Source organism: Mobula hypostoma, chromosome 5, assembly GCF_963921235.1.
Source record: "Mobula hypostoma chromosome 5, sMobHyp1.1, whole genome shotgun sequence".
Classification (NCBI taxonomy): domain Eukaryota; kingdom Metazoa; phylum Chordata; class Chondrichthyes; order Myliobatiformes; family Myliobatidae; genus Mobula; species Mobula hypostoma.
The window spans coordinates 11,426,911-11,440,816 of record NC_086101.1 but is presented as its reverse complement, the minus strand read 5'-3'; the positions used below and the strand labels follow the sequence as shown (position 1 = coordinate 11,440,816).

Genomic DNA, 13,906 nt, shown 5'->3' with positions numbered 1-13,906 from the left:
TTTACAAATGTTTCCATTACGGTCTTTACATTTCCACACATTTAGCCACCCAGGTGGCACTCTGTTGTTGAAGGGAATACTCCCCGCCACCCTACCCCTCAACTCCCGCGGGAGAAGAACTCTAAGCTGTGGTCCTTCCCCACCGGACCCTTGCGGTGGCTACACCGAGTTTCAGTGCGTCCCTCAGCATGTACTCCTGTAACCGAGAATGTGCCAGTCGGCAGCATTCTACCACGGACATCTCCATGTGCTGGTAGATCATCAAGTTTCGGGCCGACCAAAGAGCGTCTTTCACCGAGTTGATGATCTGCCAGCAGCACCGGATGTTGGTCTCCGTGTGCGTCCCCGGGAACAGCCCGCAGATCAGAGAGTCCTCTGTTACGCAGCTGCTGGGCATGAATCTTGACACTCGGCACAGATACCATGAGGCAGAGAGCCTGTTCATGAACGGTTCTGCTCTCTTCCGTGTTCTGTAAAAATGGTAATGTGTGCTTGGAGGGAGGTTTCTGTTCATCCTAGTCCGAGATTCAAGATTGGTCAACGTCATTTCCAGTACACAAGAGTAAAGGTGAGCTAAATAATTTTTACTCTGGATCCGATGTAGGACAAAAAATTATAGCTCAAAGAGTACAATAAGAAAAAAAACTAACTAAATAAATATAAATGCGTAAAATAGCTCATATACATAGATTGATTGCATGTCCACGAAGTGTCTTCAACAAACATATGCATCCCTTCATCAGATTATCTGAGTCAACGTCATCACTGGGCCCTGTCCACTTCCGTCCTGCCTGGGACTTTCTCGGCGCCCTACAGCTGAACCACTGCTCCCCGATTCACCGTGTGGGTTCTGTGCGTCCACAGGTAAAATGGACACCGTCTTTACCTTCAGGATGGAATGCACGCCGTGGTCTAAACCAATGGGTCTTACAAAGTGTGAAACCTTAGTACAGACTAGGGTTATGCTTGGCCGTGTCACAGCCCCAACATTGTCTCCATCTTTCTAGCTGCAATGCTACACCTTCACGTCTACCGTGACTGTGAATGAGCCACACGGAGAGTGGAGCTGTGAATGTAAACGTTCTTTATTCAGCACAACAAGCAGAGATTCTTCTGAGACATTCTTCCAGAGTTCCTGCTGGTTGGATTCCGAGCTGTAAATTATGGTAGATTGTGTCACTGAAACATAGAAAGGACAAGGGCCTTAACGTCCACAGTAAGGGTCCTCCATTCTGCCCCTCCTGTACAACGAAGCCAGTGCAACCATCGCACTGTCATCCTTTCTAGTCACCTGCACTCTGGCCAGAGATACGATTAATCTTTCTTACTCGCGCGTCATCTACCTGGCAAGCCGCACAGTCCCAGGATAATCCTTTCCGTCCCTTTCACCCAATCACCAAACTCTCCCCAAAACAATCACTGAACCCCTCCTGCATTTTCTCCATCATTTTCTCACCCTCCCAGACACACCCACATAATCTCTCTGACAACCTCCCAATGACCTATCTGGTTGGAATAGGGGTTCGTGCAAGGATCTGCATCCTAACACCCCGATGATCTCTCCATTCAACGCCCCCCATCCACTGCACCCTCCCCCCTGCACAACTCTAAGCCCAAATACCTGCCTGCACAACAGTGGGATATTACAGAAGTCAGGACCCTGATTTAAGGCCAGGACTTCTGCTGCAATACTTCATCCTCCCTGTCAAAACCGGAGACATTTGACCAAGCGCTCTCAATGCTGATGTTACTGTTTCTGGTGAATCTCAGTGTCATTGGGTCATAGAAAACAGAAACAGGAACAGGGCCTGCGCCCCATCCAGTCTGTGGGAAACCATTTAAGCTGCTTACTCCCATCGCCCTGCAGCGGGACCATAGCCCTCCGTACCCCTACTATCCATGGCCTCGCTTAAGCGTTGAAATGGAGTTGGCATGAGCCACGTGCTGGCAGCTCGTTCCACACTCTCACCACCCTCTGAGTGAAGAAGTTTCCACTCGTGTTCATTCTAAACCTCTCACCTTTCCCCCACAGTGTCATTGAGTCGTTCAGCACAGAAACTGCTGCTGGAAGATATCAACTCAGTGAGAGACGCTCTTTGTTCTGCACGAAACTTGGTCTCTCAACGCAGCGAGATGTCTGTGAGGGAGTGCTGACAACTGGCGCAGTCCAGGCGGTCGGATAACTTGCTGTGTGTTGAACCAAAGCTCAGAGAAGCCAATGTAAATGCTCTGTGGAGAAGTACCAGAGTCGGGGCTGCACACGCTTCCAAATATGGAGGAGCTAATTCAGACGGGAAAGCAACACAGGCATTGAAAGTTGCATCACCACTGAGTGACGATGGTTTAAACAGTGTAAACATGACGGAATCTACTGGCCATGTGGCACTCAGAATGTAAAACGTTTAGTTTTTCTTGTACATACTTTTATTATGAATTAAGTGCTTTTGAAATACAAAATGCTGCTCAGATACAGGCCCCCGGCTATTGAGTCTCATCGACCATTAAGTTAATGAGGTGCTCGAGGAATATAAAGAATGTAAAAATAATCTTAAGAAAGAAATTAGAAAAGCTAAAAGAAGATACGAGGCTGCTTTGGCAAGTAACGTGAAAATAAATCCAAAGGGTTTCTACAGTTATATTAATAGCAAAAGGATAGTGAGGGATAAAATTGGTCCCTTAGAGAATCAGAGTGGACAGCTATGTGAGGAGCCAAATGAGATGGGGGAGATTTTGAACTATTTCTTTTCTTTGGTATTCACTAAGGAGAAGGATATTGAATTGTGTAAGGTAAAGGAAACAAGAAAGGTAGCTATGGAAAGTATGACCATTAAAGAAGAGGAAGTACTGGGGCTTTTAAGGAATATAAAAGTGGATAAGTCTCCGGGTCCGGACCAGATATTCCCTCGGACCTTGAGGGAAGTTAGTGTGGAAATAGCAGGGGCTCTGACAGAAATATTTCAAATGTCATTAGAAACGGGGATGGTGCCAAAGGATTGGCGTATTGCTCATGTGGTTCCATTGTTTAAAAAGGGTTCTAAGAGTAAACCTAGCAATTATCGGCCTGTGAGTTTGACGTCAGTGGTGGGTAAATTGATGAAAAGTATTCTTAGAGATGGTATATATAATTTTCTGGATAGACAGGGTCCGATTAGGAACAGTCAGCATGGATTTGTGTGGGGAAGGTCATGTTTGACAAATCTTATTGAATTTTTTGATGAGGTTACTATGAAAGTTGATGAGGGTAAAGCGGTGGATGTTTTCTATATGGACTTCAGTAAGACCTTTGACAAGGTTCCACACGGAAGGTTAGTTAGGAAGGTTCAATCGTTAGGCATTAATATCGAAGTAGTAAAATGGATTCAGTAGTGGCTGGATGGGAGACGCCAGAGAGTAGTGGTGGATAACTGTGTGTCAGATTGGAGGACGGTGTGTAGCAGTGTGCCTCAGGGATCTGTACTGGGTCCAATGTTGTTTGTCATATATATTAATGATCTGGATGATGGGGTGGTAAATTGGATTAGTAAGTATGCAGATAATACTGAGATAGTGTCATAGGGTGGTGGCTGGGAACGGACCCAAGTGCAAGACACAGACACTGAAGCACTAAGGACAGGACTAGGATACAGGGTGAGGGCTAGGACAGGGACACGAAAACCGGGAACCCGGAACAGGACTGGACAAGAGAGCTAGAAGCCCGGGGTTGGACTCTGAGTCAGATACTGGACAAGGACCCAGAACCTGGGTCTTGCCTCTGGCTCGGACCCCAGAACTAGGCAAGGGCATGACTTGGCTGGCAGGCAGGACGAGGCTGGAGTCTTCAGACTTGAGGCGAGGTCGGAGCCCAGAGACTTGAGGCGAGGCTGGAGACCAAACACTTGAGGCGAGGCTTGAGCCCAGAGACTTGAGGCGAGGCTTGAGCCCAGAGACTTGAGGCGAGGCTTGAGACTTGGCTTGGGGCTCGGCTCGGCTAGAGACTTGAGGCGAGGCTGGAGACCAAAGACTTGAGGCGAGGCTTGAGCCCAGAGACTTGAGGCGAGGCTTGAGCCCAGAGACTTGAGGGGAGGCTTGAGCCCAGAGACTTGAGGCGAGGCTTGAGGCTTGGGGTCTTGAAGCTTGGCTTGGGGCGAGGCTCAAGGCTTGGGGTCTTGGGGTCTCCTGGGCAGGGCGTGGTACTCCTCAGCAGGGCGCGGATCACCTGGGCAGGGTGCAGTACTCCACCCGACGGAAGCAAGGGACAGGATGGGACAGAACCAACCATAGGTAATGGCAAGACGGCCTGGCTTACCCGACGGAGGCAAGGGACAGGAAGGGACAGAACCAACCGTAGGGTAACGGCAAGACGGCCTGACTTACCCAGCGGAGGGAAGGGACAGAACCAACCATAGGGTAACGGCAAGACGGCCTGACTTACCCGGCTGAGGCAAGGGACAGGAAGGGACAGAACCAACCGCAGGGTAACGGCAAAATGGCATGGCTTACCCAGCGGAGGCAAGGGACAGGAAGGGAGCTAGGTACAGGATGGCTCCAGGACCAGACTGCAGGCGAGATGAGGCGAGAGTTACCAGCAAGACAAGGCAAGGCTTCAGGCAATGCAAAGCGAGACAAGAACTTCAGGCGAGGCAAGAGCTACCGGCAAAACAAGGCAGGGCTTCAGGCGAGGAAACAGAAGGCAGGGGAAGGGATACAAGGAGTAAGGGCAAGAACAATCCAACCCTCACACCCTGGTCTCTGGAAGTATTTATACAGCCAGCCCCAACGAGAATCAGCTGCCTCAATTAGTGCTCAACAGGAACAGAAACAGGGTAGACAGGAAAACCTGGAGCAAGGGTCGATGGACTGGACTGTGAACAGGAATGCGGACTTCACTGACCAGACCATGATAGTACCCCCCGCCCCCCTCTACGGGAGCCTCCTGGCGACCAAACAGGCTATCCAGACTATGGACGACCCAGGCGGGTGGGAGGGTATTTAACAGAAGGGAATCCCGGGTGGCAAGAGGAAAACAACAGTGTCTGTGTCACTGGGTCCGCGGTTGGCTGGATTGTTCTGTCATAAGGCGGTGGCTGGGAACGGACCCAAGTGCAAGTCACAGACACTGAAGCACTAAGGACAGGACTAGGATACAGGGTGAGGGCTAGGACATGGACACGAAAACTGGGAACCCGGAACAGGACTGGACAAGATAGCTAGGAGCCCGGGGTTGGACTCCGAGCCAGAGACTGGACAAGGACCCAGAACCTGGGTCTTGCCTCTGGCTCAGACCCCAGAACTAGGCAAGGACGTGACTTGGCTGGCAGGCAGGACGAGACTGGAGTTTTCAGACTTAAGGCGAGGCCGGAGACCAGAGACTTGGGGCGAGGCTGGAGACCAGAGACTTGGGGTGAGGCCAGAGACCAGAGACTTGAGGTGAGGCTGGAGACCAGAGACTTGGGGCGAGGCCGGAGACCAGAGACTTGGGGCGAGGCCGGAGACCAGAGACTTGGGGCGAGGCCAAAGACCAGAGGCTTGAGGCGAAGCCAGAGACCAGAGACTTGCGAGCCTTGAGACCAGAGAGTTGAGACTAGAGACTTGAGGTGAGGCTTGAGACTGGAGGCTTGAGGCTTCAGGTCTTGAAGCTTGGCTTGGGGCGAGGCTTGGCTAGATATTTGAGGCGGGGCTTGGCTAGAGACTTGAGACGAGGCTTGAGCCCAGCGGCTTGAGGCTTGGGGTCTTGTAGCTTGGCTTTGGGCGAGGCTTGAGGCTTGGGGTCTTGAAGTTCCTCCTGGGCAGAGCGTGGATCACCTGGGCAGGGTGCAGTACTCCACCCAATGGAGGCAAGGGACAGGATGGGACGGAACCAACTGTAGGGTAACGGCAAGACGGCCTGACTTACCCGGCAGAGGCAAGGGACAGGAAGGGAGCTAGGTACAGGGTGGCTCCAGGACAAGTCTGCAGGCGAGATGAGGTGAGAGTTACCCGCAAGACAAGGCAAGGCTTCAGGCAATGCAAAGTGAGACAGGAACTTCAGGTGAGGCGAGAGTTACCGGTAAGACAAGGCAGGGCTTCAGGCAAGGAAACAGAAGGCAGGGGAAGGGTACAAGGAGTAAGGACAAGAACAATCCAGCCCCCATACCCTGGTCTCTGGAGGTATTTATGCAGCCAGCCCCAACGAGAATCAGCTGCCTCAATTAGTGCTCAACAGGAACAGAAACAGGGTAGACAGGAAAACCTGGAGCAAGGGTCGATGGACCGGACCATGAACCAGAATGCGGACTTCACTGACCAGACCATGACAGATAGGTGGCGTTGTGGATAATGAAGTAGGATTTCAAAGATTGCAGAGAGATTTAGGCCAGTTAGAAGAGTGGGCTGAAAGTTGGCAGATGGAGTTTAATGCTGAAAAATGTGAGGTGCTACATTTTGGTAGGACTAATCAAAATAGGACATAAATGGTAGGGGATTGAAGAATGCTGTAGAACAGAGGTATCTAGGAATAATGGTGCATAGTTCCCTGAAGGTGGAACCTCATGTGGATAGGGCGGTGAAGAAAGCTTTTGGTATGCTGGCCTTTATTAATCAGAGCATTGAGTATAGGAGTTGGGATGTAATGTTGAAATTGTATAAGGCATTGGTAAGGCCAAATTTGGAGCATTGTGTACAGTTTTGGTCACCGAATTATAGGAAAGATGTCAATAAAATTGAGAGAGTACAGAGGAGATTTACTAAAATGTTGTCTGGGTTTCATCTCCTAAATTACAGAGAAAGGTTGAACAAGTTAGGTCTTTATTCTTTGGAGCATAGAAGGTTGAGGGGCGGGGGGGGAGTTGATAGAGGTGTTTAAAATTATGAGAGGGATTGATAGAGTTGACGTGGATAGGCTTTTTCCATTGAGAGTGGGGGAGATTCAAGCAAGAGGACATGAGTTGAGAGTTAAAGGGCAAAAGTTTAGGGGTAACATGAGGGGGAACTTCTTTACTCAGAGAGTGGTAGCTGTGTGGAACGAGCTTCCAGCAGAAGTGGTTGAGGCAGGTTCGATGTTGACGTTTAAAGCTAAGTTGGGTAGATATATGGGCAGGAAAGGAATGGAGGGTTATGGGCTGAGTGCAGGTCGGTGGGATTAGGTGAGAGTGAGAGTTCGGCACGGAATGGAAAGGCTGAGATGGCCTGTTTCCGTGCTGTAATTGTTATATGGTTATATGTTATATGAACCACCCAATTACACTAATCCTGCACTGCAGATCCCACATTGGCTTCATCAGTCAGCTCACTTCTGGAGTGGAAGCGAGTCATCCACAACTCCGGGAGACCGCCAAAGAAGAAGGTACATGCGAAGGCTAAATAGTGTCAGGCTGTAATGTGATAATGGCCTATTTTCCCTCAAATTGACCAATGTCTCGTCTCTATTTTCAATGCACCTCATTAAGATGTTTTCCTCGTTACAGACCTGTGGTCTCCTTCTTCTTAAATTGTGTGTTGTAAGAGAAAAGAGGATTCAGCTGGAACCACCAAGGTATGAAAAAGTATTGGTGTGATAATTATGGTACTATTTTAAGGAATCTTAAATGGTATAAAAAGGGCACTTCCTTTGTGTAGTGGGAGCGTTTTGCCTGACGCTAGGTCACCACAGGCGTTAATGCTACGGGTTAGAGAAGATAGGGAGAAGTAAGAGCCAGGGGTGGGGGGGAGTGGGGGAGAGACGGAAAGATACAGATTGACAGACAAAGGGATAAGGCTGTACGAAAGATGGTTGGATTTCTTAGTGAATGATGTATTATTTTCAGTTATATACTGCTAATACTGCAGACTTTTGTTTTTCTATTTGCTTTTGCCTTTGTGATAGTTCTAATAAAGTATTTTTGTGGCTTTGAACATGTGTGCAACATCTTTGTTTGCTAATACATATGTTGGTCTCTGTGTTCTTCTAAGCGGAATCAGAGAACAACACAGAACGAATCTTAAAACAATTTCCGTTTCACCCTGTGCGGCCAGCAGGTGGCGGAATTGCTCCAGTTTTTCACTCTCACTCTCCGCTTTCACCGTGTCGGAACTCGCTGCTCCCCCAGTCCAGCAGGAGCTGTGGATAATTACTCTGGTACACACCCCAGTCTCCCTACCCGGGAAACACGCACAATCATCATGTTTAAGAGACATTTAAACAGCCAAGTTAACAGACAGGGAATGGAGTTATTTAATTTGACATCGTGGTCAGCACAAACATCACGGGCTGAAGGGCGCTTTCCTTTTCTGTATTGTTCTATGTCCAGTGTTCATAATATCACAGCCAGGGCTCCTGTAATTTCTTCCCTAGATTCCCACCATGACAGAGGATACACTTGGTTAGAACCGCAGATATTTATTCAATTTAGCGCGTTAAAGCTGGCCAGTTTCCTTTGTAATGCTGGTTTGTCTCAGTACATTATACTATTCTCAGCCTTGAATTCCCCAAGGCCACACTGATCTTTCAAGGGACATATTCCCTCACAAGTTACCCTTTCGTTTTCTGCAAACCCAAATAATCTGTTTGAATTCTCCTTTACCTTATCTGCTAAAGCTATCTTGTGTCTTCTTTTTGCCTTCCTGATTTCCCTCTTCAGTCTACTGATAAAGGACATTGACTAATCCCTGCAAGTTTCACCTGGCCACAACTCCATCGTTTTCGGACATGAGCCTCAAAAATTCTCGCCAGCTGAACGCCCTCATCCTGATAGCTTTGCCCTTCAGTGTAACCAGGACGTGTAATACTGCCTGTACTAATTCAGTCTACTGATGCAAAATACTAATTCAGGTCATCAGCCATTTCCTTGTCCCCCATAATTCCCTCTCCAGCAGTCCGATATCACCTCCTTTTCCTGACAGTCAACCAAGGGGTGGCTACCTCCCTGTAGCTCCTGTCTCTCACCTTCTCCCACATGTCCAAGGACATCCAGCTGCTGCTCCAGTTCCTTAATACATTCCCTCAGAAGCTACAAATCGATGCACCTGGTGCTGATGTGTTTAAATGGGAGACTTCCCAACAGGAGTACTCTCACTGCCCCTACGACAGAGGGGGGGGGGGGCGGGAGGGAGGGAGGGAGAGGGGGGAGAGAGAGAGAGAGAGAGTGAGAGAGGACGTTAGTAATGGCGAGGTACACATCTGTCTCACAGCCTGAGGGAAGAAGTTTTTACCCAGTCTGGTATTCCCTGTCCTCGTATTCCTGTTCCTCATTCCTGATGCTGGTGGGTCAATGAGATTGTGGGATGGGTGGCAAGGATCCTGAGCAAAGCTTTGGGCCCTTCTTATAGAACCCTCCCAGTAAATGTCACAACTTGGGAACAGGGCAGGGGTAACCCCAGTGATCATTCTCGGCAGCTGTTACTGTCCTCTGTTAGGGGTCTGTGGTCTGGTGCCTATCAGCTCCCATCTTCTGCATCCAGAACAAAGTCGATGGCCTGAATGGCCCAATTCTGTGCCTACGTATTATGGCCTTTTTAGTCTTGAGATTTGCAGATGCTGGAAACACACACACACACACACACACACACACACACAATGCTGGAGAATGTCAAAGTTCAAAGTAAAATCTTACTAGCTCTTCTTTCAGTTAGTCCTGACGAAGGGCCTCGGCCCGAAACGTCGACTGTACCTCTTCCTAGAGATGCTGCCTGGCCTGCTGCGTTCACCGGCAAGTTTGATGTGTGTTGTTTATTAACGGAGTACATTTTTTGTTCACATATATAGTATCCTCAGATTAATTTTCTTGCAGGCCTTCACAGTAGATACAAAGAAATACATTAGAGTCAATGAAAAATTACACGTAAACACCGTGTGGACAAATATCAAGGTGCATAAGAACACAACAGTGCAATTACAAGAAAACAGTTAATAATAAAGAAAAATGTGGTAAATACATCTGAGAAGATGAGTAGTAGATTCCTTGAAAGTGAGTCCATAGGTTGGAGAATCATTTCGGTTTTGAGGTGAGTGAAGTTATTCACACTGGCTCAGGAGTCTGATTTTGCAGATTAATAACTGTTGCTGTGGGACCTTAGGCTCCCATACCCTCTTCCTGATGGCAACTGTGAGAAGGGATAATGGCCTGTACGGAGGGAATCGCTGATGATGGATATTGTTTTCTTGTGGCGGCACTCCATATCAAATGTGCTCAGAGGTGGGGGAAGCTTTTTCTGTGATGGACTGGACACTGTTCACTATAGGCATTTGTTTCCATACCAGGGCGTGATACAAGCAGCCAGGATACTCCACACTGTGGAGTCTGTGCGCGAGTGGGTGGGGAAGTACCTCATTTCGATTTTATTTTGGGCACTTGGTAGGCAGTAAATGTTGGCTCCAGTGTCGATGCCCACAATCCGTAAACAATTTCTTGTCCCTGTTCGAGCCGAGTTAAAGCATTTAGTGTCTGCTCTTCCTGCAGTACCGGTTTCTAGCAGCAGGCGGCGATCCTGCACCGTGGAACTGCGCAAATCTTTGCGTCGCTCGCCATCTCCATCGAATAGTTGAGAGCGGCTCTGCAACGACTTGACCTTCTTGTACCCATCAGCTGGATTGACAAAGCCCTGAGTTGAGGAGCGGAAATTAAATTGCCAGGAGAAATCAGCGGGTCAAGCAGTACCAGTGGAGGCAAATAGATGGTTGAATTCATGCTTCAGGACGAAATTAGGCTGCACTGCTGGATTCCAGCAACTGCAAAGAATCAAAGTACATTTATACATTTATTATCAAAGTATGTTGCATTCTGTATACGATCACGGGTTTCATCTTCCCGCAGGCAGCCATGAAACAAAGGAACGCCATGCAACTCGTTCTAAGAAAACATCTGCAATGCCCTGGTTCATATTTTTACTGTTATGCTGCATGTGTTTCATTTTAGCAGTTCTGTCAGAGCAGTCTGTTCTGTTTCCTGAATTCCAAGCTCCAGAATATGACTACGGATTGAGGCTATTTATGGTAGAGCCATACTTGACACCGGCTGTCGGGTTACTTTGCTGTTAGAAACATAGAAAACCTACAGCACAATATAGGCCCTTCAGCCCACAATGCTGTGCCGAACATGCACTCACTTTAGAAATTACCTAGGTTTACCCATAGCCCTCTATTTTCTAAGCTCCATGTACCTATCCAAAAGTCTCTTAGAAGACCTTATTGTATCCGCCTCCACTACTGCTCCACCATCTTTCACCCTCTGCCTTAAGTATACCTAAACACGTGGGCTCACTGCTGTTCTTGGAATTAATTCCAAATATTCACCAGTCTTAGTTAAAGTAATTCCTCCTCGATTTCCATTCAAAAGTGATGCCCTTCTGTTCTGAGGTTGTGTTCTCTTGTCTTGCACACTCCACTATAGGAAGCACCCTCTCCACACCCACTCTATCAAAGCCTTTCAATATTCAATGTTTCAGTGAAGTCATCCCTCATTCTTCTGAATTCTGGTGAGTACAGGCCCAGAGCCATTGAACGCTCTCTATTTGATGCCTTACAATGGTGAAACTGCTTCAAAACCTCTCCAATGTCAGCACATCCTTTCTTAAATAAGGTGCCTAAAACTGCTCACAATACTCCAAGTGAGGCCTCAACATAACATCCTTGCCTTGTATTCTCCTCATATTGAAATTAATACAAGCACCGCATTTGTCTTCGTCATCACAGATTCAACCTACAAATTAACCTTGAAGGGATTCTGCACAAAGACTCCCTTTGCAACTCAGATTTTTGAATTTTCTCTCCATTTAAAATACGGTCTATCAATTTATTTCTTCGACCAAAGTGCATGACCATAAGCTTCCTGACACTGTATTCCATCTGATACTTATTTGCTCATTCCAATATCCTAGCAGGCAGGTTTTCTAGAACTGTTAGGGAGGGTTTAAACTAATTTGGCAGGGGGATGGGAACCAGAGTGAGAGGGCTGAGGAAGGGGAAACATAAATAAATCAAAGATAGCATGCAACAGAGATGATAGAAAGGACAGGCAGGAGATGAGGCAAAATTACAGCCAATGGGATGATTTACAGGGCAATAGAAACATGGAGCAGTTAAAACAGAAAGCAACAAATGCTGGATTGAAAGTGTTATAGTTGAACGCACGTAGCATAAGAAACAAAATGGACACTCTTGAAATTCAGCTACAGATAGGCAAGGTGTGACCATCTCTGAAACTTGGCTAAAGGATGGCTGCCATTGGGAGCTGAACGTTCAAGGATATACAGTATACTGGAAAGATAGGTTAGTGGGCAGAAGGGGTGGTGTGGCCCTGTGGAAAGAAATAACATTAAATAATTGGAAAGGGATGACATAGGAATGGAAGATGTCGAGCCTCAATGGGTTAATTTAAGAAATGACAAGGGTAAAAAGACCCTACTGGCGGTTGTATACAGGCCTCCAACCATCAGCCAGGATATGGATTAAAAATTACAGCAGGAGATAGAAAAGGCATGTCAGAAGGGCAATGTCATAATAATCATTGGGGATTTTCACATGAAAGTGGATTGGGAAAATCAGGCCAGTACAAGACCTCAAAAGAGATTTTGTAGAATGCCTAAGGGATGGCTTTTTAGAACAGCTTGTTGTTGAGCCCATTAGGGGATTGGCTGTGGTGGATTGGGTGTTGTGCAATGATCCGGAGGTGATAAGAGAGTATAAGGTTAAGGTTTGACAGATTCTGGCATTGTACCGGATGACTGGAAAATTGCAAATATTACTCTGCTACTTGAGAAGGGTGGGAGGCGGCAGAAAGGAGACTATAGACCTGTTAGCCTGACATCAGTAGTTGTGAAGTTGTTGGATTGTTAGGGATGAGATTACGGAGTACCTGGAGGCACATGACAAGATAGGCCAAAGCCAGCATGGTTTCCTGAAAGGAAAATTCTGCTTGACAAACCTACTGCAAATCTTTGAGGAAATTACAAGCAGAGTGGACAAAGGAGATGCAGTAGATGTGGTGTACTTAGATTTTCAGAAGGTCTTTAACAACTCAGGGTGAGGGTCAGACGCGACATTGGTTGCACATCAATACGGGCAGCATTTGCAGGACATTGCTTCCTACAGAGTGAAATCCAAACATCGTGAATGGCAGTGATGCTTCGCTTCCAGATGAGCTCAACAGTGTTTCTGTTCACTTTGAAAGGGAGAATAAAACTACAGCTATGTGGATCACGGCAGAACCCGGTGACCTCTGATCTTGGTCTCAGAGGCTGATGTCAGCTGTCTTTCAAGAATGTGAACTCTCACAAGATGACAGGCCCTGATGGAGTACCTGGTAAGGGCCTGAAAACCTGTGCCAACCAACTGGCGGGTGTGTTCAAGCACATTTTCAACCTCTCACTGTGACAGTCAGAAATTCCTACCTGCTTCAAAAGGGCAACAACTATACCAGTGTCCAAGAAGAGTAGTGTGAGCTGCCTTAACGACTGTCATCCACTGGCAGTCGCATCTACAGTGCTAAAGTGCTTTAAGAGGTTGGTTATGGCTAGAATCAGCTCCTGCCTCAGCAAGGGCCTGGTTCCACTGCAACGGGTGGATACGATCTCCCTGGCTCTCCATGTGTCCTTGGATCACCTGGACAATACAGATACATATGTCAGAATGCTGTTTACTGACCTCATCTCAGCGTTTAACACCATCATTCCTACATCCTGATTGAAAATCTCCAGGACCTGTGCTTCTGTACCTCCCTCTGCTACAGTACCCTCGACTTCCTAATGGGGCGACCACATTCTGTGCTGATCACCTCAGGGATGTGTGCCACTGCTCAAACTCTCCACGCCCATGACTGCGTGCACAGCTCAAACGCCATCCATAAATTTACTAAAGATACAACCGTTGTTGGCAGAATCTCATATGGTGATGAGAGGGTGTACGGGAGCAAGACTGCCAGGTAGCTGAGTGATGTCGCAGAGGTAACCTTGCATTCGGTGTCAGTAAGACAAAGAC

General features: G+C 47.6%; 1 protein-coding gene across 1 annotated transcript in view; it reads right to left on the bottom strand.

Moving 5' to 3' along the window:
- LOC134346439 (uncharacterized) overlaps positions 1–13,906 on the bottom strand; it is a 72,888-nt gene that overhangs the window by 23,814 nt on the left and 35,168 nt on the right. The window contains exon 8 of the mRNA XM_063047808.1: positions 10,190–10,533. Coding sequence (XP_062903878.1) covers positions 10,190–10,533 — 344 coding nt within the window. The remainder of the gene's footprint in view (positions 1–10,189; positions 10,534–13,906) is intronic.